Source organism: Saimiri boliviensis, chromosome 12 (assembly GCF_048565385.1).
Source record: "Saimiri boliviensis isolate mSaiBol1 chromosome 12, mSaiBol1.pri, whole genome shotgun sequence".
In the NCBI taxonomy this organism is placed as follows: Eukaryota; Metazoa; Chordata; class Mammalia; order Primates; family Cebidae; genus Saimiri; species Saimiri boliviensis.
The window spans coordinates 50,886,525-50,913,002 of record NC_133460.1 but is presented as its reverse complement, the minus strand read 5'-3'; the positions used below and the strand labels follow the sequence as shown (position 1 = coordinate 50,913,002).

The following is a 26,478-nucleotide window of genomic DNA, read 5'->3' as shown; positions in this document are numbered from 1 at the left end:
CCCTCCAAGGGTGTCCTGGAGCCCCCAAATGAAGTCAGAGCAGACAATCTGTCTCTTCCTGAGTACCAGGGCCCTAGGCCTTCCCTGGCCAAGCGGGGAGACAGCTAAATTGCTGTAGCACTGGAGAGGCTTGCTGGGGGCAGACTTTGGGATGACTGCTGGGTAACTCCCCAAGCTGCAGGGACAGCCAAGGAGGTGGAGGCCACAGTCTACACTGCTGGTTCATAGGAAGCACTCACCACCCTGGAAGTGCAAGGCCAGCGGCCCTGGGTACTTACAAACACCTCGATGGTGACAGGGACAGTGCTGTTGAGAGGGGGGTTGCCAGCATCCTTGGCCATGACCATCAGATAAATCAGCCCGTTGGGTATCTGTTCATAATCCAGCGGGCGACTGACGCTGATTACTGAAATGACAGGAACAGGCCAGATCCCTCTGTAAGCAAACTTGAGATGCCCATTCAGCCAGGGATCCCCTTTGGGGAGGGAAGGTATGGCTGGCATGACCCGGGCCAGCTCTGCCTTGTTTTCTGAACACCTGGAGCCTCACCATCTCGACTGAGGTTTACTGACTGCCTGAAATGTGTCAGACCAGTGCTGAGCCCACCAGGTGATGGATAGTTGGTGGTAATGTAAGCCCCACTTTTACAGATGAAGAAACTAAGCTCAGAGACATGAAGCAACTTGCCCAAGGTCACATAGCTCTCAACTTAATAGAGTGGGGAGATGAGCCCAGGTTTGGCTGAATCCAGAGCCCAGGCTCTTTTTCAGTAGGCGCTCCTGCCTGCTTTTCTGTCTGTCATCTGTCTGTCTGTCTGTCTGTCTGACTCACTCATCTGGCACTTTTCTTTATGGATTTTCCCCCATCAGTCTGGAGGCTGCTCAGAGGACAGGGTCATGCCTTGGGCCTTCTAGCCCCTGCCCCATCACTACTCCTCTCTCCAGGAAAGCACAGAGTTTCCCAGTTGTTGCCCAGCATTGGGGATGCCAGGGAGGACCGGGCAGTGGGGTGCAGAAGGCAGCATCCTCCTCAGTCTCCTCTAGCCCTATTTCTCTAATCATCTTCTCCTCCTTCTCTTTTATTTATTTTTATTTAAAAAACTCTTCCTTGTAGAAGCAGGGTCTGGCTGTGTTGCCTAGGCTGGTCTCGAACTTCTGGCTTCAAGCAACCCTCCCACCTGGGCTTTCCCAAGTGCTAGGATTACAGGCGTAAGCCACTATCCCTGCGCCCCGCTCTCCCATCTCTCTCCATCTCTCTCTTCTCTTCCCTCCATTCCTCCCCAATTTATGCTATGAGTTCTTCATGCCCATCCAGTCACCCATTCTCGGCACCGTCTAGACCCCATGGGGAGGTACTCGGGGTTAGGTGCTGCAGGCCTTACCTTCAACAGAACTCTGTTTAGAGGTGGGTAAAGAACCCTAATGCCAAAGGCAGACCCAGGCTGAGAGGCAGGGTTTGCAGGGAGCTAAGACAGATGTCTCTGCCCTGAAATATCCCCACCACTGCACATGCCTGAAGTCTCTCCATTAGTACTTGCTTGTGCTAAGCCACTGATTCTCAGCTGGGGAGGGAAGGCATATTGGCTTGGGAGTGGGGGACATGGGAGGTCTGAAAAGGCATTACAACAATATTAAATTACAACTTTCTATTTGGAAAAGGGAAACAAGATTATTGCTTTAGCACTATAAAATCTAAGGGTGATTCTTCTGGCTGAGAGGAGGGTGAGGTATGGGGCAGGCAGAGGCATGGAACTTTTAAGTTTTTGAGAGGGATAGGGCCGGGCACGGTGACTCACACCTGTAATCCCAGCACTTCGGGAGGCCGGGGCGGGCAGATGGCTTGAAGTCAGGAGTTCAAGACCAGCCTGACTAACATTAGCAAAATCCCATCTACTAAAAATACAAAAATTAGCTGGGCGTGGTGGCTTTCTCTTTCTTTTTCTTCTCTCCCTCCCTCCCTCCCTTCCTTCTTCCTTCTTTTTCTTTCCTTCTTTCTTCCTTTCTTTCCCCTCCCCTCCCCTTCCCTTCTTTTTTCTGGCTCTGTCACCCAGGCTAGAGTGCAGTGGTGAGACCTGGGCTCACTGAAACCTCCACCTCCCATGTTCAAGTGATTCTCCGTCCTCAGCCTCCCAAGTAGCTGGGATTATAGGCACGTATCACCATGCCTGGCCAATTTTTGTAGAGACGAGGTTTTGCCATGTTGGGCAGGCTGGTTTGGAACTCCTGACCTCAGGTGATCCACCTGCCTCAGCCTCCCAAAGTGCTGGATTACAGGTGTGAGCCACTGCGCCCAGTCAGAGCTGCAATTTCTACAATGGCATTTCTCTGAATTAACTGTGGGGCAGTGGGAGGAACAAGGACTGGACCCAGAGTCATTCAATGTACCTCCATCCCTTCTGCCTTGGGGGCACCTAACCCAGGTTCCAGGAATCAGAGAAGCTTCCCGGAAGAGGAGGTGTCAAATAAGCCTTTAAAGCTAGCCAGGGGCTACACACTGGACAGCCAAGGGGAGGGGAGACCAAGGGGCAGGGAGGAAGGGCTTTCTTGGCTAAAGGAACACACTTTGCAAAGACCTGGGGGTGAACACCGGCAAGGGCAGACAGCGTCAAAGTGTTTGAAGAGGCTGGACTCTGATGGGGCAAGGGCTGCTGAGAGCTGAGGCTGGCAGAGCAGCCAAGGGCCAGACCACACAGGGACTTGGTGCCAAGCTCGGCAGCTTTGCTAGGAGATTCAGGCAAGTTGCTCCCTGTCTCTGGGTCTTAGCTGCCTTATCCGAAAAATAAAGTGGTCTCTCTTGCCTGAGGTTGCTGCTGCTGCTATTTCTTGCCAGGTCTCTAGGGATGGGGACTCACAGCGGGCAGCAGGGCACAGTGCAGAGTGCCTGCACCTATAGGGCCACCCAAAGAGTGGGGAGGCTAATGAGCTTCCACCCCACAGACCTGCCTGCAGCCTTGGTAAGAAACAGAACACCCCAGAGATTCTATTAACATCAGACTTCTGGCTCAACTGCAGGGCTGGTCATGGCAGAAGAACCAGAGAGCGATCCCACTGATGAGAGACACAGATACCGACCCTACGGAAGGGTGACTCAGGCCACGTCCTCCTCCAGCCCCAGGTGCTTGGGGCAGCTTCCCGAGCAGCCCAGGATGTCAGGAAGACAGAGGATGCCTGCCCCTCCCCAGCAACGGAGGTGTGAGTGCAGAGACCCCACTGGCCCTCCTCCCAGCTGGGCCCCGAGTTCTGCCCCACACCTACCTCCATAGCCCTCATACAGGCTGATGTCGAAGTAGCTGCCAAAGGCGGATGCGCTGACAATGCTGTAGGTAATCTGGTTGTTCGGGGGGGAGTCTTCATCCGTTGCCTGGAAGGAAGAGGGCAGACAGGGGCTGTGAGCCTGCAGAAAACTGGGGGCCGGAAGGGCGTGGGGCCAGAAGAGGGTGGGAGGGAGGGTAACGTTGCTCACAGCTCCTTTTTTTGGGTGGTCCAGCCCGGGGTCATGTCCTGGCCCAGGACCCCGGGAGGCACCCCGGGTCCTTCAACTGGAGGCCACCCTGTGGCTCCCAGCAGACGTCCTCCTCCCCTCCATGTGCTGGTATGGAGGCAGCCTGGGGAATCTAGAGTGCAGATGGGAGGCCCACGAAGAGGGCGAGGCCCGGCCTTCCCAGAGGCTGAGCCATGACCACCTCCCACCCCACCCCAGCTGGAACACCCCACCTGCAGGGACCCAGTTAGGGCCTTTGGGTTGTGTACCCCTTACGGCTGGTGGTAATTTCTTATTTAATTTCTGCCTCCCTCGCTTAGACCATCAGCTTCATGTGAGCAGGAACCTTTTTTCTCGATGGCTGCTGCAAACCTCCAGGCCAGCCCGGTGTTGGGCCACAGTAGGTGTCTAATCCATGCATGTTGCATGAATCAAGGAAAGAAGGCACGTGGAGCGGGGCCAGGGATCTCTCCTCCCCTTAATTGTCTTCTGTGGGCGCCGAGTTCATGAGTTTCTTTCCAGGAGGTCCCTCACTCTAGGGCCTCCACGGTCCCCACCACTCAGGGTAGACTTGTTGCTGAGCGGGGGACAGGGGCAGAGCAGGGAAGGGCTGTATGGGGGACCATGGCCAGGCTGGGCAGGCACATGGTCCATCCTTCTTGATATCCCCCGTGCTCACCCCTCCAGCCTTGCCTTCATCCCTGCCTGCTTCAGAAACAAGTTCCAAATGGAGGCTCTGGGTCCTGTCCCTTTGGGTAGGCAGCATGGGGAAGGGGACACATTTAAAAGTCTCTGGTCAAAGGTCACTGAAGCCTAGTGGGGGACTCACTGCAGGAGGCACTTGGATAATAGCATTCCAGGACTAGGCCTGGCACTGCGAACCTGTAACTATGTTTTTGTGAGCAAGCCTCTCCCCTCCTGGTTCCCCTTCTATAAAATGGGTTGCACTCCGTGGTCTCTGCGGCTCCTTCCAGCTGCAGCACTTCCTGATTCTAGTCGGCCATTTAAGGGCTTAGAAGGGGTCCTGAGATAAGGAACTGCTCCCCACTCGATTCCCTTGCTAAGGGAGATGGTGGCAGGTGGGTGCGGGTGGGATCCTTTTGCTAAATGCTGACTTAATATTTAAGCTGAGACCGATACTGTGTACAATGCCCCACTTGGTATCAAGGACATGAGGTGTTGTTCAGAGAAGGGCTGACGCAGACCAAGAATTTGACCCCCAAATCTATGCAGCACTCTTTGCTGATGGGAGGTCAGCCCCTCTTGCGGTGGGTTCCCGAGGGGGTTGGTCAAGAGGAAAGCACAGGCTAGGCACGGTGGCTCAAGCCTGTAGTCCCAGCTACTGTAGAGGCAGAGACAAGAGGATTGCTTGAACCCAGGAGTTTGGGTCTGCAATGAATTCTCATTGTACCACTGCACTCCGGCATGGGTGAAGGAGTGAGGCCCTGTCTCAAAACATACAAACAGAAAACAAAAAGGTGGCAAGCAAGCAAGCACGGGGGAAGGGTAAGAGGCACGGCAGGAATGCAGGGCTCCCTGGCACCTTACCCGGAGCCGCACCAGCTGTGTGACAGAAGGCTCGTTCTCTCGCAGAGCACCCACGTAGGAGTCCTTCTGGAAGGTGGGTATGTTGTCGTTGACATCCAGCACGTTGATCCTGACCCGGCCCGTGGTCTCCTCGCCGCCCCCATCCCGGGCAATGACCGTGAGGGTGAAGCGCTGGATGAGCTCGTAGTCCAGTCTGGCAATCAGCATGATGAGTCCCATGTCCTTGTCCAGTGAGAACCTGGGCCAGGCCGGGAGGATGGAGGGAAGGAACACTGTGGTTTAAAACGGGCTTGTTGATGAGGCCGGCATTTCCCAGCCTGTCCCCGTCCAGGGTGGCAATAAATGAAGCCCGAAATGTGCCTTCCTTTTCACTTGCCCTACCTGAGAAGAGCCGCTATTTCTAAGGTGGGGTGGGTGGGGGTAGGGATCAGGATCACAGTGGGTGGGGAGGAGGAGTCGCCTGATGTAAGCAAGGAGGAAACCTAGACAGAATGACCCTCCTCGTGCTGTGAACAGGGGTTCCCACCTACTGCAGATATTTAGATGGTGGAGAATCGGGAGGGTAAAAACTTCTGCCGTCTCAGATTGTTTTGCACCAGAATGCTCTGAATTGGAAGAAAGCAGCTGGTGAAGGGCAGGATGGCTGGTCCTCTCTTGGGAGCTGCCCCTTGACTTTGAGGAACTGAGTCTTGGGTGGGAGGCGGGCAGACATCTCTCAGGTAGCAGCAAGGTCTGGCAAGATGATCCCTCCAACCACCTCCTCTAAATGTCCCCTCAGGAGCCTCATCTGAGCTGTCAGTTTACATCTATGTGCTCCGACCACAGCTGCCAGCCACCAAGCTTGGAAGGTTCTGGCTTGGAGTGAGGAAAGTCTTAGGCCCAGAAGATGGGAAGAGACAAGACCATCCAAGAAGACCAGGATAAGGCCACATGAACATGGGTCCCCTGGGGCAAGGGTGCCCTGTACATTCAGCCAGACTGGCACCTTCCTCCCATTTGAGGTCCCCATTACCAAGTGGCAGAGAACGGCCAGATGCACCTAACAATCTCCCTATCTCTTTTTTTTTTTTTTGAGACAGGGTCTCACTCTGTGGCCCAGACTGGAGTGTAGTGATGCGATCTTGGCTCACCACAACCTCCGTCTCCTGGGTTCAAGTGAGTTTCCTGCCTCAGCCTCCCAAGTAGTTGAGATTACAGGCATGTGCCACCACACTCAGCTAATTTTGTATTTTTAGTAGAGATGGGGTTTCTCCATCTTGGTCAGGCTGATCTTGAACTCCTGACCTCAGTTGATCCATCCGCCTCAGCCTCCCAAAGTGCTGGGATTACAGGCATGAGCCACTGCACCCAGCCCCTTCCCTATCTTTTCTTGATCAGATAGTAGGGGCCAGTCATTCAAGCTGACAGCTACTGCCTCACTCATTCCACTGGGCTTCCCAATGCATCAGACACGTGACCCTTGAGCATGTTAAAAGTGAGAGGGGGCCAGGCATGATGGCTCATGCCTGCAATCCCAGCACTTTGGGAGGCTGAGGCAGGTGGATCACCTGAGGTCAGGAGTTTGAGACCAGCGTGGTCAACAAGGTGAAATCCCATCTCTACTTAAAAATACAAAACATAGCCGGGCATGGTGGCATGTGCCTGTGGTCCCAGCTACTCGGGAGGCTGAGGCGGAAGAATTGCTTGAACCCCGGAGGTTGCAGTGAGCTGAGATTGTGCCACTGCACTCCAGCCTGGCGACAGAGCATGACTCCATCTCAAAAAAAAAAAAAAAAAAAAAAAGTCAAAGGGCTGCCCCTTGGCTTGGATTAACTGAAGACAAGGGAAAGAGATGGCCTAGAACAAAGCCAAGACCATGTTACTGTGGGGGGTGACTTGGCAAGGCTGGCATGTGTCAGGGAGGGAGGTGAGTGACCCATCTATGGGCTGCTGAATGTTGAAAGCCCTCCTGAGGCAGACTGTGTAGCCTAGTCGTGAAGGTCACCTGCACAAGCCTGACCATAGCACTAACAGCTATGTGACTTTGGACAAGTGACTTAGCCTCTCCGAGTTGCACTTCCTTATCTGTAAAGTGAAAAATGTGCCTGGCACTGAGTTCCTCTGTCACTTCACTGTGAGGATGACATGAGATAATGCATGTGAAACCCTTGACTATGATGAGCCTGACACATAGTGGCTGTGGCTGGCGGTGGCAATGGCAGTGGTGGTGGTGGTGGCAGTGATGGTGGTGGCGATGGTGGTGATGGCTATGGTGGTAGTGATGGCGGTGGTGGTGGTGGCGATGGTGGTGGCAATGGCGGTGATGGCTGTGGTGGTGGCGATGGTGGTGGTGGCGATGGCAGTGATAGTGATGGTGGCGGTGGCGGTGGTGGTGGTGGCAGCGGTGGTGGCGGCGGTGGCGGCGATGTCAGTGGTGGCGATGGTGGTGGTGGTGGTGATGGCGGCAGTGGTGGTGATGGCGGTGGCGGTGGTGGTAGTGATGGCGGTGGTGGTGATGGTGGTGGCCATCGTGGTGGTGGAGGTAGTGGTGGTGATGGCGGTGGTGGTGGCGGCGGTGGTGGTGGCGGCGGCGATGGTGGCGGTGGCGATGGCGGTGGTGGTGGTGGTGGTGGCGGTAGCGATGGCGGTGGTGATGGCAGTGGCGACGGTGGTAGTGGTGGTGGTGGTGGTGATGGAGGCAGTGGTGGCAGTGGTGATAGTGGTGGCGGCAGTGGTGGTGGTGATGGCGGTGGTGGTGGTGGTGGCGATGGTGGTGGCGATGGCAGTGGTGGTGGCGATGGTGGTGGTGGTGGTGATGATGGGTGGTGGTGATGATGGGTGGTGGTGATGGTGGTGGTGGTGATGGCGGTGGTGGTGGTCGTGATGACTGGTGGTGGTGGTGATGGCGGTGGTGGTGGGGATCCGGTGGCAGCAATGGCAGTGGTGGTGGTGGTGGTGGTGGTGATGGCAGTGGCAGTGATAGCGGTGGTGGTGATGGTGGTGGTGGTGGTGGCAGTGGTTGTGGTGGTGATGACGGTGGTGGTGGTGGTGGCAGTGGCAGTGGTGGTGGTGGCGGTGGTGGCGGTGGTGGTGGTGGTGGTGGTGGTGGCAGCGTGCAGCCACTAGTACTCAAAGCCCCTCGGAGACACAATTTATCCATTCCCTAAGCTAAAGGCTATGTTTTGAGAGTCACATAAGCTATGCCCCAGAGAGTTGAGGAGAGTTGACCAAGGCTGTGCCACAATCAGTGTCAAACCAGCCACAGTGCCCATGGGTTCCAACTTCTAGTCCAGTGCTCCAGCCACAGGGCCCAGAACCCTCCCTTCCTGGGCACTGAAAAGTTCCTAGATCTGATGAGTCTGGGGAGGGCCAAGGACCACTGCGGAGGGGCCTGAGGGACTGTGGACAGTCTCACCTGTCAGGGTCATCACTGAAGAAATAGTTGACTTCCCCGAAGGTACCCACATCATTGTCTGTTGCCTGCAATGGTGAGAACAAAAAGTCATTACTGCCGGACGCAGCTGAGGCTTCAGGTCCCCAGGAAACCCATGTTCCTCCCACACAACTCCTTTGGCCCAGGTTGAATTTTCTAGAGCCATGCTGTTCAAGAAGGATGTCACTGGCCACTACTGGCTGTTTAAATTTATACTGGAGGGCCCAGTTCCACAGGACTGGTCTAGCAGGCACCTCTAACTAAGTGAAACCACCAGTCCTGGGCTCATACCAGGCTGGGCAAGCTTATTCTCTGCAGATGCTCAGAGGGCTTGGGAGAGAGACCCTGGACCCGTGGCCTGGAATCACAGCCTGTGGTTTTGTGAAGTATCACAAATGAAGGTGGGTGTGGGTTCAACATCTAGTGGGTTCTTCTGGTTTTTCTCCCGCAATCCCTAAAGCCTCCAAGTCAGATGTGCTAGCCAGCGGGGGAAATCCCATGGGGTACCTAGTCCCTCCCTTCTCTGACCCTGGAAAGAATCCATTGCATGTGTAAGGCAGACCTTCTGCTCAACGGCCTTCACTTTTAGAAACACCCTGCTACCCTCCCACCTGCTTCCTCTGGCTCCTCTCCCTGCTTGCACGAAAGGCCTGGGTGGGAATTGCCTGCCTGTCCCTCACCACAGGGACTGGCCTGGAGTGGTCCTTAACCACAGCTGGGTCTGTCAGAATTCTCTGGGGATTCTTCCTATTGCGTTGCTGGGGATAAAAGCTTTCCTCCAGTGAGTGAGCAAGGACGACATGAACTGGGAGCTGCCAGGCGTTCAGGGAGGATGAAGCTGCACCCAGACCTCAGGAGAGCGAGGAGAAAATAAGGCCGAATCCTGGTAGTTTTAGAACCCTGAATCTGATCTGACATTCCTTCCCCACAGTTGATTTGGTTTGTGAGTTCACTGAGATCTCTCTCTCTCTCTCTCTCTCTCTCTCTCTCTCTCTCTCTTTCTCTTTTTTAAAGAGATGGGTCTTGCTATGTTGCCCAGGTTGACCTCCAACTCCTGGGCTCAAGGGATCCTCCCGCAGCGTCCTCCTGAGTAGCTGGGACTACAAGCGTGAGTCACTGTGCCTGGCTAACTAAGACCTCTTTTAACTGAGCTGGTCCAAGCTGGGTTTCTGTCACTTACCGTCAAAAGAGACAGAAGGGAGAGAGACCAGCTTTATGCAGATGACAAGGACAATGATGGTGGCAGCCTGCATGGCTGAAACACCTTTCACATTTTCAAAGAACATCCAGGTTTACTAAGGCCTCATTTTCTCCTCACAGCCATCCACGTGAGGAGAAATCAGACATTTCCATCCATCTCACAGGCCACAGGATGGAGGCCAGACCCCAGTGAGGCCAGGTGAAAGCCTGCTGCCAGTCTGGGTTAGAAGCAGGTCAGAAGTGGAGTGGGACAGAAACTGGCCTCTCCACCCCGGCCTGGTGTTCCTTCCCTGTGGCCATCCCTGTGAGGCCTCCTCCATCTACCCCCTGCCTGCAGTTCTAGTTGGGGTTTGGTTTTTATGGCTGGAAACAATGACTTCTATATTGTTCCTGGCACGGTTCTAATCCACCAGTGCAGGCTAAATGACATCATTCATTCATTCAATAGTTATTTATGAAGCACATAGTCCGTGCAAGGTGCTGTTCTAGATGTCACCCCTGCTCTCTTCCCAGGCCACTGCCCTAGAGCTGGGCAAACCATTGCCTGCCACCAGAATCCCATAGGGAAAGGCCTCAGACTGACTTTGGGTCCACCTACATCTGTTTTATACTTAAGGTGTCTCTATAAGTGGATAAAGCCCGCACAGCTAAAAATATGTTTTGATGTCTTTGTGCTCAATATTTTTTGAGGTTCCTTTTAAGGTTCCTGGATTCTATAAAAATCTAGTAAATTCTATGTTCTTTATGATAAACCTGAATTTTCAAGGAAAAGCTAATCTGTGTTTAGTGTATTCAGTGCAGAAAGGCAGGTAAGTGAAAAATATATTTCTATCCCAAATGAATTAAATAAAAAAGTGTTTATTCCCAAAGGGTTAAGATCTTAGTTATCCAGAAAATTTGGCTGGACATAAAGATGCCATTTCTGGGGGCTCTGGACTGCCAGCTTCTATAGGACTGCCTCTGATTTCCATTCAATGTCCCCACAGCTCATGCTCCCACAGACTGTGCAGACCTCTGTCCCCGCCACCACCCCGGCCAGACTCAGACCTCATCAAGGGTCGTCAGGGGCGCACGCTGAACAAGTGAAAGGAAGGCGCTGAGCCATGTCACCACCGTCCAGCCCAGGACTGGCTCCCGGACTGGTCCTCTCCCACTGCCTGGGCCATTCCTCATGACAGTGGCAGCCACTGCTGGCTACTGCACACCTTCTACCTACGACCTCTCCATCCTCACAGCAGCCCTGTGAGGTAGGTACTATTATTAGCATCACTTCCAATTTACAGATGGGGAAACTGACGCATCTAGATGGTACATCGTCTATGAAAGGCTTCAAAGCTAGAGAATAATGGTGCTGGATCTGAATCCTGTGCCATCAAGCCATGCCTTTGGCCTCCATCAGTTATTGCCTCTGAGCCAAGAGGGGCGCTTGTTCTCAGAAGGAAGGGAGCCTGGTTATTCCAGGCGAGAGGAGACCACATTGCTCTCAGTAACCCCAGATTCCTCTTTCCTTTATAGGGACAGGAGGAATCCCAGAACCCTTCCCACCCCGACGTTCCACTGACGATCCTGATCATCAAGCATGGTCTTGCTGGGCTGTTATGACTGCAGCTTGGTCTGGGGAAGATCTGACTGTGATGCCATTGAGCCCCTTGTGAGGGGTCACTGTGGTGTGGAGACCCCTACAGGTCACTGTGTGACCAAACTGTACCCCCTTGGCCCTCATCATGTGCCTTTGTCAAGGGAAAAGGGTTTGGGGACAGACAAAAGTGGGGCAGGCACCTGTGGGGCTCACTGCGCGGCACAGATGGTGCCTGGCATGTAGTAGATGCTTCATAAATGCTGGAAAAATGAATGAGCAAATTCCAGTAAGAAGGGGATGGTGCAGAGAAAACAGGGAAGAGGCAGAGAGACCGGGGTGAAGAGAAAGAAGACAGGACCCAGAAGAAACAGGACAGAAGTGGAGCAAATGGCAGAAGGAAAAAGGAAAGGGAAGTGGAGGAGAGACAGTGGTAGGAGGTGGAGGAGAGCAGCTGGGAAGTAGAAAGTGGGGTGCAGGGAGGGAGGGGCCTGGGTCATGAGGGGCGTGCTGCCCCCGGAGAAGGTCACATCTGAGCCCTAGGGATGAGCCCTTCAGATAAGGGTGCCCCACAGAATTGCCCTGGACTGTCAGGACGGGAAGGATGTGTGAGGTGCCCATATCCCGTCCCTTCCACCCTGGAGCCTGGAGCAGCTGAGGCTCAGGGAAATTAGGTGACGAGCCCCAGGAGGCAGGACTGGATTGTCTTAAAGCAGAAGCTGGCTTCATGCCCCCAACCCCTGCAAGGTTTGCCTTCCTCTGCCCACACTGAGCTGGGCACAGCCATGGCTCCCACGGTGACCCTTTTCCCCAGGGCCTCTCACTGCCCGCCCAGGCTGCCGATGCTGGCCAGGGAAGATTTGTGAGTCCTTCAGTGCCACCGCCTAATGACCGTATGAAATATGTATGCCTGCGTGAGGAGGAGAGGGAGCGCTTTCATTTTTCAAATGTAGGAAGCAGAACCAGATGAAAAGCTGCTCCTTGCCTCTGCCAGGGTGAGGGCAGCAGCAATGACCTCAGGCCTTGCCAGGTACAGGGCCGGTGCCAGGCTGCAGCAGAGGCCATCAGGAGCCCTGGGCCTGGGAGGAGGCGGTAGATCTGCCCTGGAGGGAAGGCCCCTCCTCTCCTACACACATTTTCAACCTTGCATGTCTAGCCTCCTCATTCCCCCTGACTGGACCACCGGCAGCTCCCAGGACCTGGCTCTGCCCCCTCCACTTGGATGGCACCCCTCACTCTCCTGCCTGGCTCACACCCTTCTGCCCTCCCTGACTCCCAGGGTGAAGTTAGGGTTCCTCCCTGCACCTGCTTGGTATTCTCAGCCCTGATTACAGTGAGGCACTGAAGCTCAGGCTAACGCATGTCTCCGCACACCAGGACGCGGTTCTCAGAGAGCAGTGTGTGGGGTCATGGGGTCCACATATGCCCAGGGCCTAGAACAGGGCCTGGACATAAAGGCAGCTCAGGAAAGGTAAGTCTATCTCTGTCACCTATAACTACAACTGCATCCACGTTCTCATGACACATACCAATGTATGAATTTAATTTTGACCAGATCTCCACAGGTAGGTACTGTTATTACTTCCCATCACTTTTGCAAGTGAGGACACAGAGGCGCAATGGTGTTAAGTGACTTGCTCAAGATCTCACAGCTGGTGGCTGGAGCTGGTCTTAGTATTTCCAGAGCAGCCCCCGTAGATGCTGGCAGACAAACTCCAGAGAGGACCCACTGTGGCTGCTCCACCGCCCCGCTGCCATCCTGCCCTATCCAGGCGGGGGCAGTGACTGAGTCCCAGCCCCGATCTGCTTGTCATGCACCTTTTAAACAACCTCTTCCCAAGCAAGACTTGTTTGTGGCTGACCGACTGGAAGTCCAACAAAATGGCAGACAGATAGTGACCCTTTGGGCCCATTTTAGGAAGGAGGGTTTAACGAGTGCCAAGGGCCTATGTATAGAGAACACATTTCCTCTTCCTGCTGGAAACGGCCCCTTCCCTGCAATGTTCTCGGAATGGGCATGTCTGTCTCCCTGCAGGGGAATTTCCAGGGTCCCATAGACCGATAGTGACAGGGATCAGAGGGGAGGGCATGGCCCAGCCGGCCACGCTGGGGTGACATTCATATTGTATCTAAGAAATGCCAAACAGAAGGCCAGTTGTGGTGTCTCACACCTGTAATCCCAGCACTTTGGGAGGCCGAGGTGGGCTGGTCACTTAAGGCCAGGAGTTCAAGACCAGCCTGGTCAATATGGTGAGAACCCATCTCTACTAAAAAAAAAAAAAAAAAAAAAAAAAAAAAATTAGCTGGGCATGGTGGCAGGTGCCTGTAATCCCAGCCACTTGGAAGGCTGATGCAGTAGAATTGCTTGAACCTGGGAGGCAAAGGTTGTAGAGAGCTGAGATCATGCCACTGTAGTCTAGCTTGGGTGACCGAGTGAGACCCTGTCTCAAAAAAAAAAAAATGCCAAACCAGGGCTCCAGGTGAGTGCCTCAACTGTGCTCCAGACTCCCCCCTGGTGCCTCTGTGTCTTTATTGCCATTTAATGGCTTCCCCAGGCTCTGGGATGGCACTTGGAGGTACCTACTAGTACATTTTACTACTTGTTAAGGCTCTAATAAGAGGCCCAGGGACAAGAATTCAAAGCCAGTGGCTAAAATTACGTCCTCCTCTGCTCAAAAATCTTCCATGGCTCTCTATTACCTGCTGAATTAATTTCAGACCCATAACCTAGTGTCAGGGCTGTCCACAGTCTGGCTGGGCTTAGTGTTCTTGTAGCTACCTCTTCCCTGGTGCACCCCAGACTGTTCTCTCATTGCTGGTTCCTCCGTCCTTTCACTCTGTTACTCCCAACTCTGATCCACCCCCAAGGCCCATCCCAAATACCCCTCTCCTAGAGAGTCCCTAACCATTCACTGGTCTTGACCCAGGAGCCCCTGGTCACCCCTCTCCTGGACATGCAGCAGAATCTGCGATTCCTGAAAACTGTCTGTGTGCCTCACTTTCCTCCCTGTGAAGGAGAAGTCTGTATGTCTAACTCATTTTTGCATCTTATGTAGTACCTCGTACAGGGCTCAACATCTCTGCCCAATTTAGTAGAAATGTGAGATTTCCATTGCCAGCCACAGAGGGCCAGCATAACCATCCTTCTGTGGGGCTAATGCCCCCCATCAGACACTGTGGTGGGCAGGAAGCAGCGACACAGGGGTTGCTGGAATGCATGGGGCGAGGCAGGGTTTACAGAGCACCCCCAATGCCCTGGCCCCTGCCAAGACTCCCTACTACCCGCTTCCCCGCAGGAAGAGGCAGGTGCAGGATGTGTGGGGTGGCTGAAGATGCCCAGCACACTGCCACAGGCGCCTTCATGAAGACAGTGACCAGACACTTGTTCGGTCAAATATTTAGTACATATTTTTTGAGCTTTTCCAATGTGCCGGCTGCTGTGCCCAGCACTGAAGTCATATCCTAAGCATGACAAGCTGGACTGCCACTTAAAATCAGAATGGGGAGACACGTTTGAGGGGAGAAATAACTACGGAGTATAATTCAAGGCAGTGGTAAGAACTACAAGGAAAGCAAGGCTGAAAGTGGGCTTGAAGGTCACTGAGGCTGCTGGCTTAGAGGGATTCATCCGGGAGAAGCTGTCTTTGTGCAGGTGTATTTTGGTCTATGGGACAGTCACTGGCTGGGCACCAAGGAGTCCAGGTAGCTCCTGGAGACAGCAGGGCATCTGCAGGGACCAAGGCCTGGAGGAGGGCTCAGGAGGTCTCTGCCTCCCCCATCAGCCTCCCTCAGCAGAACCAGCTGCAGCCCAGGAAGACCAGCGGCCACTCTGAGCTCAGTGCCCGTCCTCAAGGCCAGCCCTTGCCCTGCGGCCAGCATGTGGGGAGAGGGTGCAGCCCAGACTGGCTGCTGCCGAGTGCCTGCCTGATTTATAAGGCATTTCTTCTGATTCTCCCCAATGCTGGCATTACCAGCAAAACTAATTCCATCATTTGGGCCTTTATAATTGCATCTGCAAGTGCTTATTTCTGTGATGGACAACGCCGGCAGAAGTGTAATTTTCTTCTGCTGACAAAAAGGAAAACAATAAATACATACGGGGGGAAAAATTCCAAGGTTAAGACAAGGTGATTGGAGGAGACTATGGTGGGGGAATGGGAACATCCTTGGACTGGCGAGGCTTGAGTCAGCAACGCCAGTCTTTCTCTTGGCTGTAGCGACAGGAAGGGGAAAGGGGGTGCCCCTGTGACATTTCGTTTTGAGCACTTAACTATGTGCCACCAGATTTACCAAGCATTTCCTGCACTTTATTTCATTCCATCTCCCCCAGCAGCCCTACGGGTCCAGCACCATAGTATCCCCATTTTACAGATGAAGAAGGGGACAGAGACTCAGAGAGGTCAACCAACTTGCCCAGGGTGAAACAGTCACAGCACTAAAACATGAACCCAATGGCTGGGCGCAGTGGCTCATGCCTGTAATTCCAGCACTTTGGGAGGCCAAGGCGGGCGGATCACGAGGTCAGGAGATCGAGACCATCCTGGCCAGCATAGTGAAACCCCGTCTCTACTACAAATACAAAAAATTAGCTGGACATGGTAGTGGGTGCTTATAGTTCCAGCTACTCGGGAGGCTGAGGCAGGAGAATTGCTTGAACCCAGGAGGTGGAAGTTGCAGTGAGCCAAGATCCTGCCACTGCACTCCAACCTGGTGACAGAGCGAGACTCCGTCTCAAAAACGACATCATCAACAAATGAAACATGAATCCAACATGGTTAACTCCAAGGTGTGTGCTCTTAAGACCTCCCCTCCCCTGCTTCTCCCATTGGTGGGGTTGGGGGAGCTAAGTCTCCCTGCAGTTTGAGTGCTCAGCCATGGGATCCAGGGTGCTCCTACTGGGGTCATCCTTCTAGCCCTGTCGATGCTAGAGGCCTACAGGCAGTATTCCCTTCTTGCCACAGTGGCTTCTGCTCCCTACGTTCTGCTTGGAGAGAGCGGGCTCCCAGCAACTCTAGCCATGCCCACCAGCAAAGGCAGAGGGGTCTCTGGCTGTGGTTTCCCAGGATGCAGCCCCTGAGCCTACATCCTCAGATACCCCACCAGGAGCCTCCCACAGACTCTTAAAGAAGGACCCCACTCCTGCCCCAAGCTTGGTTTTGGTCTGTGTAGGTGGCTCAGGGCCTGAATTGGAGGGAGCTGTGTGGTCCAACCTGAGGCCACCTTGGAAGAATGTGGTGGTCTGGCTGGCTGCAGGTGCCCCTCCTGACCCACCCAGGGCTCTTCCCATGGCACTCTCTCATACAGTTCCCCCTTCATCTGTGCATTCAGAACTCTCCGTCCAGCCCAGCTTCCAGCCCTCTGGTGCTCAGTGCAACAACCCATGCCAACGGTCCCAGGACCCACTATTCCAACAGCACTCAGGTCCTCCTGGGTCTTTGTCCCCTTCCTGAGAACCCCTTCTTACCCAGCCTGTCTTTGCAATTATCAGTCACCATCTCTCACCCTCTTCCATTGCTTTGCTCTGGAACAGGGTCCCCCCACCTTATGGGGTACCTGCCTTGTGTGTCTTTGTGTCATCTCACTTCCTGTGTTTCCCCTACTTCTTTAAACACACACACACACACCACACGACCCCTTTCTCCAGCACTTTGGGAGGCCAAGGCGGGCATCCTCTCTTTGCGTCTCAGGCAGCTGCCAACAACTCTCTGCAAACTGTACCCTCTGTGCACTCTCCTAGAAACTTTCCTTTTCTCTCTCTGTCTTGCTCAGGTAGACCCCACTCAGAGATCTCCAGACCTCCACCCCTTACACACACACACATACACACGCACACATTTTTCTTCTCTTTCTCTGCCTCAAGCAACACCCCTACTTGTCCCCAGCCTGGTCTCAGATCCTGTGGTCTCCTCCACATCCCCTCCCTAGACACCTGGGTGTCTGTCCCCGCAGGCCACAGGCTGGCAGGCACACACTCAATCAATCCCCACCCCGCACCCAAACTCCTGTCACGCATGCATGCTTGCAGGAATGCCCCGCACGGGGCTTCTGCTCTGAAGCAAGGCGGGCCCAGCTGCCTCCACAGCAGCCCTGGGTCCCAGCAACAGAGGCAAGCGGCTGGTCCCGGCGAGCAGTTCTGCTCCCTTGCACAAATCTGCAGAGAAGGGCACGCAGTACAATTTGTTCAGGAAACAATAGCAATGTTTGACATGTCATAAGGATTGATGGAGCAGAAATTTACATGGGAGAATGCATTTTTAAACAGCTCTGCGGAGCCCTGGTGCTTCGCTGGTAATGCTTTCCTCATTCATCATTCACTGAGCCCCTCTGAATAAGTCCTTAAACTGTGTGAGATTAACTGCACTCTTGTAGGCTCTGGAGAGCTGGAGTGGCTGACAGAAGGCAGGAGGGACTCTGGTGCGGGAACCCGGCAGTCCAGAGGCCGGCGTGACCTCCACACGTCTGCTGGGGCCCCCGAGGCCCTGTCTCCTCCCCTCCCATAGTACTGTGGATGAAGGTTCCAGCTTGTCTCTGGCACGTGAGATAGAAGCCAATGGGCAGAAAATCCCATCCAGTCTGCCCCACACTTCTAGGAAAATGCTTGATGCCTCAGTTTTCCCCTCTCATCTCAGAAGGAAGTGATTTAATCTGAGAAGGAAGCCAGGGCCAGATAGATGAGAGCATAGCGGGTGTTAGATGGGCAAGGGTGAAGTGTGGTGGGAAGCTGCTCTCTGGGTACATTTACGGACATTCCCGGGGGGTGGCCAGCACCTGGGAGAAAGGAAATGATGGGTGCTCCAAGGAAAACACGTCCGTTGCACTTTGTGTGACGGATAAGAGGGCACATGTCCTGGGTTGGCCATGGTATCAGGGAGTGAGCAGTGGGGTGGAAGGGAGACGTCGCGGGGCTGTGATCATAAGAAAAGCCTCTTGTGCCTGCTCTGGGCCTTCTGAGCATGTGGGAGGCCTCGGAACAAGAGGGCGCTACTGGAGAGCGGGGCTGGGCTCGAGGCTCAAAGCACCGGTTGGGTGGAGAGGCCAAGCAGGGGGGTAGTGAGGACAGGATGGGGACCTGACTGGTGCTGAGGCCTGCAGAGAAAGGGAGGGGCACCTTCGTTCTCTTGTTCCACTGTGGGCCTGGGCTGGACAGCCGCCACTCCATCAGCAGTGCCCATGGCAGACATTCCTAATGCACCAAGACACTGACTGCAGAGAAAGACTCAGGTTACCTCCCAATCAGCTTTTCTAACAACCAGTTGCAGGAGGAACGTGTGTTGGCACATCTTTGCTGTCCTGCTGCACTCTCTGCTCCTTGAGGGTGAGAGATGTGCTTCTCCCTGGGGGGTGCAGTGCAAGATCAGCCACAAAAAGCCTCCAAAGGGATTTGTGGTCAGGTGCAAAGTCATGGAAATCCCACTGAGCTCGCGGCTGAGACTTGGGTTCTGCCCCACATGCATGGCTGTGGGATGTTACGTAAGACCCTGGGGCTGGCCAGCATGCTGCATATGCCTCCTGTGCAGTGCCTGCTCCTGGCTGTCCTTGCACCAACGATTCATCCTCCAGCAGCCTCCTCACCTCGCCTGCACGCTGCCCTCTGCTTCTGCTGCTCAGACAGTCCCTAGACTTCTAACGGGCCAAGCGCTGCAGCCTCACACCCTTTGCCCCCACAGGTCCCTCTGCTAGGTCACTCTTCCCCAGATCTCCAGGTTGCTGCTCCTTCTCTTCCCTGTGACCTCAGTAGACAGACTCTGATCTACGTTTGCAAGGTACTTGCATTTGTAGAAGCAAACTGACTACAACTCTAGGGCAGGAGCAGAGGCTCTGAGATGAGGCAGTTAAGGCGGGTCGCACAGGGGTAGCGGGAGGCAGTGGGGGCTTGGACCAGGGTGGTCAGGGCAGCCCAGGGGGATGTGGCTGGACTCCAGGTATGTTTGGAGTCTGGAGCTGACAGTTCTTGTCAGTGGATAGATGTGGTAGGAGAAGGTCATGGTGTTGGCAAGAGAGTCTGGGTGAATGTAGAGTGGGCTTTCTCTCTACCACTAGAATATAAGCTTTATGAGGGCAGGAACTGAGTCTGTCTTGTCCCCCATGAATCCCCAGCACCCCTCCAGTGCCCAACGCACAGGAAGCCTTCAACAAACATCAGCTAAATAGATGAAAGTATAAATGAGGTATCGGATGACTTATGAGGAAGCTTTTTAGCAGGCAAGCTAAGGGCCTCAAATCCTGAATAGATACGACTTCTAGGGAGGAAAGGACATCAGAAAGATGACGATGGAGGCTAGAGGAGAGAGAAAGGAAGATGGCGGGGGAGAGGGACAAGGAGAGAAAGGAAGCGAACAAGGGAGGAGGAGAAGGAAGAGTGTGGAGGAGGCAGGGAGGAGATCAAAGGAAGAACAGAAGGAGTAACCGCAGTAACATCCACTCTGAGCCTTGCTTTTCTGATCTGTAAAATGGAGGTAATGAGAGCACCTACTGCATGGGGTGATCGCGAGGATTAAAGAAGGTCATGCACACAGGTGCTTTCGCTCTGTGCTGGACACACAGGAGCCACTTTCTAAGTGGAGCTAGTAGTAGTATTTCCACTCCCAGCTCTAAGAGCTCTCTTTTTCCAGCCCTCCGCAAACGTGCTCATGGTGAACCCCTCCCAGCCCAGCTCCCGCACCTGCCTGGGCTGAGCCAGCCTCCCGTCCATGGAGGTGGAAGGGAAGTGGTGCTAAGCCCTGCAGGAAGCGGGGGCTCTAGGGGAAGCCAGGCCCAGCCCTGTGTATGAAGGTGTCAGTCCTGCAGGGGTGGAGGCTGACGGGCGCTCTCAAGGTGTGCGGCCCTTGGCTTGTTTGTTATCACAGACGTGGTGCTGTTCTTGGGCTTCCCCACCTTCTTCTTTATTTCCCTTTATTTTAAAACCTGGAAATAAAAATTGATGGGGAGCAAATTGCTCTGGCCAACAGCTCCGCGCTTAAAGGAGTCGTAGTGGGGGAAGCAATTACGGTATGTCAAAGGCTGTCAGAGTGGCCGGTGGCTGCCTGTGCCAAGTGCCTGGCACCACCTGGAGGTCCCTGGGGCCTCTTGCCAGGGAGATGCCTGGAGGAGGAGTGTGGGGCTCCCCTCAGAAGCACAGTGATAATCAAGGTAATTCCCTTGCAGAACGCCACCTGTGAACCTGGCACTGTGCAAGGCACTTCACACAACCAGTCCCTAATCTTTTTTTTTTTTTTTTTTTTTGGAGATGGAGTCTCACTTTGTCACCCAGTCTGGAGTGCAATTGTGCGATCTTACTTAGCTCACTGCAACTTCCGCCTCCTGGGTTCAAGCAACTTTTGTGCCTTAGGCCTCCGGAGTAGCTGGGATTACAGGCACCCACCACCATGTTCGGCTAATTTCCTAATCCTTAGAACAACCAGAAACACAGAGGTCACATTCCCTTTAACAGATGAAGAAAGTGGCTGACAATAACTGCACAAACAGTAGTAATAGCTCACCGATATAATCCTTACTGGGTTCCAGGCATTATTCTAAGAAATGTACACGTAATGACACATTTAATCTTCACTTCCACTTCATGAGAGAGGTACTAATACTATCTTCATTTTACAGACTAGGAAAGCGGGTCTCAGAGAGGTTATGCAACATACCTGAACCATACAGCAGCCCTGAGATTCTGCTATGTGCCAGGCATGAAGGCAGGTGATTTGCATCAGATATTTCATCTACTTTTTAAAAACAACATTAGTGATTAGTGCTTTTACTCAACAGCCTGTTGAGAATCTACCTTATGGGTCAGGCACTATTTAGGTGGGTGTATTATTCCATTTTCTCCCCAAATTGACTCTGTATCATCATGTCCACTTTTAGGAGGAGGAACTGAGGCCCAGGAATTTTAGGAACCTGCCTGAGGTCATTAGGCTGAAGTAGCAGAGCCAGGATTTCAACTTGGCTTTGATTCCCAAGGGGAAGCTCTTGAGCACACAGCTGGACTGCATGTCAGGATGCCAGCCCTGTCCCTGGCTGGCTCTGTGGCATGGATACGTCATTCCCTCATGTTTCAGTTTCCCCAGTTGTATTAGTTACTGTATTATTAGCTGGGATCTTCCCAGCTATGCCCTGGGAGGCCTGTGGTTCTGATCCAGCTGGGCCAGGCCAGGCAGCCTCCCAGCCCCAGAGGCTCCCTGTGAACCAGCCCAGTCACTTGTGGGTGAGGGAACCCTGATGTTTCTCAAGCATCAACCACACATGCAGGAAGCCAGGAAGTGTCAGAGGCAGCCATGGCCATCAGGGAGCTCCCTTCCTCACTGGGGAGACACAGACCCCACTTGGGGCAAGAATAAAGACCCAGCAAGGCCAGAGGTTAAAAGTCCAAGGACGGTGTAGGCAGGGAGTGGCAAGGGAGGAAAGGGCCGAGAGGAGCCCAGGGACCAAGAGTCAGTCAGGGCTGACTGACCTCCTCCAGGAAGGAGGAGGCAGAGCGGGAGCTGCAGCAGGAAGGAAAGGTGGGCCCTGAGATGCAGGGCAAATGCATCCCCATTGGGCAACTGAGGGAGAAGCCCCAGGAGGCTGCAGTCCAGGGTGGGTGGTTCAGAGACAGGTCGGGGCACGGAGAGCAAATACGAAAGCCAGCGTTGGAAGAGCTGTCAGGTCCAAATGGCCAGCCCCTCACGTCTTTAGTACACTGTCCTATCAACATGTCCCTGTCAGTACTTGAGACATCTTCAAGGGTGTGTAATGGGTTGAATGGTGACCTCCCAAAAGATATATCCATGTCCTAACTGCCAGGATCACGAATGTGACCTTATTTGGAAAAGGCGACTTTGAAAAAATAATTATGTGGAAGATTTTGAGTGAAGGCCATCCTGGGTTACCAAGCAGGCCATAAATCCAATGACAAATGTCCTCATAATGACATCAGAGGAGAGGCACAGAGAGGAAGCGCAAGAGACTGGAGTTCTGCAGCCACAGGCCAAGGAACGCCTGGAGCCTCCAGAAGCTGGGACAGGCCAGGCAGGATCCCCCATCAGCCTGAGGAGGGAGAATAGCCCTGCCAGCCCCTCCCATTTCAGGTTTCTGACTTCATAGCTACAGGAGAATACATTTCTGTGGTTTGAAGCCACCCAGCTTCCTAGGAAACAGATACAGGTGGTATCTGGGGAAGGGTCAGGGGAGCAAGATGCTCAAAATCAGAAGGTTATCTGTGCCCTCTCTGGGGCCAGTTATCAAGCTGGGATGATGTGGTAGAAGAGAAAAATGGGAGGGGCCTGAGAGCTGTGGGGACAGACACCATGTCCGAAGCCCAGTTAAGCAGGACCTTATGAGCCGAGGAGCTGAGAGAAGGGGAACAAGACAGTCCAATCAACCCTCTGGGGGTGCAGCAAAAGCTGGGCTGGTAATGATACCGTCCACCATGACAGCATCTTCCCAGTGTCCCCACAACAAGTCATAAGGCTGACACCCTCCCTCCTCTCCCCTGCTCTGTGGGATACACAGGTGTCAGGCAGCCCCCAGTCTAGTGGAAAGGTGGAGAGAGGTACCTGGGTGGGGGCTGGTCACTGCCTATGCTCCAGGGACATGTCCTCACTCCAAGGTGACTTGGTGCCTGGCAGGACACCCCCATGCCTGTCGCTAGTGGGCCCTGATTGGGCCGGCACATGCAGCTCGCTAATGAACCATATTGATTCCACATTCTCGTGTTGTCTCCCTAAATGGCAAGCCACACATCTGATAGATTAAATACCCACACAATTGCCCGCCTGACATCTCTTGTCACTCTGCTCACGGGTCCCTAATGAATTTTACAGCCCCACACTGCCAGAAGAAATTAAGGTCAAAGTCCCATGCAGGAAATATAAATCACCCATGATCTCTGAGACCAGCAGAGGGCTTCGGGACCAGCCCCTCACTCGCCTGGGCCCACAAAGTCCAGGGCTGCACCGTGATGATGCAGTGATGTACAGCTGGGTTCTGTGTGTGCACACAGGGTGGGAGGGGGCGCGCAGGGTGGGAGGGGGCGTGCAGGGGGGAGGGGGCGCGTAGGGGGAGGCGCGCACTGGGAGCACTCATGCCCAAGAAGCAGCCCTCACTTCCAGTCCCCTGACATTTGAGTTCCTCACTCCTCTGCCCACCCCACCGCAGTTGTCAGAATATCCTAACATAGACTGGCAAAATCCACTGAGAGAAGAGCCGCCTATCTCATTTGTTTGCTTTCCAAGGAGTCCAAAACACTCTGGCCTCCCTCTTTTAAAATGTCCCCAGAAGGTGGAGCAGGCACAGTAACATTCTCTCCATTTTGCAGATGGAGAAACGGAGCCTTTCAGAGAAAAGGGGCTGGCCCAGGGTCATTCATCGAGTCAAACACCTGAAACTTCTGACCTTGCAGGTGGTGATACAGTGGAAACCCAGAGGCTCTTTTGTCCTGGCTTTGTTTCCCTTTTAGGTGGGTGGGTGGTTTCTCTTGCAGGAGGCTGGGCCGGCAGAGGGGGTGCCGGGCCTGGGTTCAGCTTGGATGTCAACTAATCAAGTTCAGTTTCTGTCTGGTCATATCTCAGCCCCATGGTTTCTCAAGGCTCTCAGGGAGCCGTTCAGTCTCCTTGAGGGGGGGCTGTGTTGCCCCATGGCTAAGGGAAAGAATTTTGGCATCCTGGAGACAAGGGGGTTCGTGCCTCTATTCTGCCCCTTCCATGGGGGTGCAGTCTGACACAGAGCTACTTTCTCTAAAACTCAGTGCTCTCATCTATAAAACGGGGAGGCTGATTTGGGCCTCACCAGGTTGTCATGAGGCTTGGCTAACACACATGGAAGGAGCACAGCTTGGCACCAGGCCCTCGATGTTAGTACCATCATTTGTTTAGCACCTGCTCTGTGTCAGGCACTGGGCTAAGCATGTTACATGTATTATTTCACCAAAGCCCACGTCATTCTATAACGAACTATTGTCACCCCCACTTCCAAAAGAGGTAATGGAGGCACGCAGAGGGGATCTGGCGGAGACTAAACAGCCATGCCTTCCCGAACTTTCACAAATTAACAGAAACTGTGATTTTTTTTTTTTTTTTAGGTGGCCACAATGCTACGTGGCTAAAATGCTAAATTTCCCAGTCTCCTTTGCAGCTAAGTATAGCCATGTGAGATGAAGTTTGCAAAGCACTTCCAGGAAGTATCCTTAAAAGGGAGGGGAGGTTTCCTTTTTCACTTCCTCCATCCTGTAGCTTGAGAGACGGATGTGATGGCTGGAGTTCTGGCAACTATCTGGGACCACGAAGATGAGGGATATACTCAAGGGATGGCGGAGAAGAGAGCCGGAAAGAGCAGTTCATGAGTGCTCACCTGTATACTGCTTTTACATGGGAGAAAAATACACCTTGATCTTATTTAAACAACTGTTTTGGGGGTCTCTGTTGCTAGTGCCTGTACTGGCTCATTGTATGCAAGTAACCTGTTCAAAATCATAGCTCAGAAATGGCTGGGTCAGGGTAAACCTGGGTGGTCTAAGTCTGGAGGACGGGGTCTTTATGCCTTGGCTCCCTGTAGTGAACAGTGGAGAAACACAAGTTGGCATCATCTTCCTCCTCCTCACCAGATGGTGAAGCACAGAAGGCTCATTCTGGAGAGATTCAAACTTAAGTTTGTTGGACCTCTATCCATTACGGTCATGAAATCAATCTAGGGTTCATGGTTAGCACTTAGAAAGTGAAATCTAGCAGAATTAAATCAGAAAACACTAGAGTGTATTATTACATGTAACCAGGAAGTACTGCTTTGCTGCAGATAAGTGTCCATGTGAGTAGGTGTCCTGGGTCATGAAGTTAAATGTAGTTTTTATGATAGGCATATAGAACTTTGAGCCACTCCAGAAACAAGCTGGCAGCAAGCACAGTTACTAACCCCGCTACAGAGATTATAGAGCAAGATTAAGCCACCCCAAACTCAACCCCTCCCCAAACCTCTGTGGGCCTCCCCCCCACCTGCTGCTCCAGGCTTCCTCCCAAATGCTCGCTGGACAAACTTTCAGGCCTAGTTCCCAGTGGCCGCTCCTGCCATCCTCTCCGCTTTGTCCCCTGTACCCTGAGTTCCAGGGCTTATAACCTTCCCAGCGCGTGGCACCGGTGGACTCTGTAAGGGGATTTGGTCTGCAGCACTTATGAACCCATTCTGGCCCTGGCATGTACAGCCGCCCATCGTCCCCTGGCCCAGGGGGTCCATTTTCTCTGAGTGATTGTCTGAGCAGGATCAATCAGCAGCGAACCTACTGAAGGGTGGCTTCTGACAGGCGCAGAGCACAGGGCGTCACAGGCTCTCAGTGCTGGAGTGACTGTCTGCAGACACAGTCACAAATTGTTGGCACAGGGAGTTTTAGAGAGAGTCCAGCACAACCCCTTCATTGTCCAGATGAAGACGCTGAGGCCCCTGGAGCCACGGACCTGCTCAAGGTCAACCAGGGAGTGGGCGGCTCCCACCTGGCAAGGCCACTTTCCCTGGACTCTGGAGTCAGCTGACTCCAAAAGGCTGGAGGCCAGCTTGGAAGGTGAGCCCTGAGGGTGACTGGCAGAACAGAGGGGAAGCCAGGGGCTTTGGAGCTAGACTATCTGGGGTCTGAAATCCCGCTTGGCTGCTCACTAGCTGGCTGGCCTGGGACAGGCCGCTCACCTCTCCAGGTCTCAGCTTCTTCTACACAATGGGTAATGAGAGCTGAGGAACGCCCTATAAAATGCCCGGCATTCACTAAGCTCACAACGCTGCTTCACCAGGCTGGTGATGAGCGCCGCATCCTCTTGTTTTGGCAAAGGGGGAAAGGTTAGCAGTAGACAGAGCTGCTCGGTCAAGGATGGTGGATGCTGGAGGTGCTGTTGACAGAGGCTGCGGAGTGCTTCAAAGGTTGGACAGGCAGTGAGGCCTTAAATCAATTTGCCAAAAATCAATTTGTTGTATGACCAATCAACTGAAAACCATCAGACCTCACACAAAGACACAAGGACCAGGACAATCCACTTCCGAGGCAGAGGCAGGGGTGCCCCAGCCGCAGTGGAGAAAAGGCGGCAGCCTGCTGTGTTCTCGCTCTTTTTCTCTCTTCTCTCTCTCTCCGTCTCTCACTCTCTCTTTCTCTCTCGCTACCCCCGTCCTACCTCTCACTCCACGCCATTTAGGTTTCACAGACAGATATTTCGATGAAAGAGATAAACACAGGCGGGGGGCACTGAGGCCTGACAGACAGAGGAACTCCAGACCCGTCAATCACCGCAGCCAGCTCAGCCTCCTCCGGCTCCCACCCCGGCCC

At 53.7% G+C, this 26,478-nt stretch overlaps 1 protein-coding gene across 6 annotated transcripts in view; it reads right to left on the bottom strand.

Annotated features, from left to right (window-relative positions):
• CDH23 (cadherin related 23) overlaps window positions 1-26,478 on the bottom strand; it is a 423,515-nt gene that overhangs the window by 135,748 nt on the left and 261,289 nt on the right. For 5 of the 6 annotated variants that reach the window (XM_074382361.1, XM_074382354.1, XM_074382359.1 and 2 more), the window contains 4 exons: window positions 8,423-8,487; window positions 5,029-5,266; window positions 3,255-3,360; window positions 279-406 (listed from right to left, as the gene is read on the bottom strand). In XM_074382361.1, the coding sequence (XP_074238462.1) occupies window positions 279-406; window positions 3,255-3,360; window positions 5,029-5,266; window positions 8,423-8,487 (537 nt within the window). The remainder of the gene's footprint in view (window positions 1-278; window positions 407-3,254; window positions 3,361-5,028; window positions 5,267-8,422; window positions 8,488-26,478) is intronic. The other variant, XM_074382360.1, reaches the window with a different exon arrangement.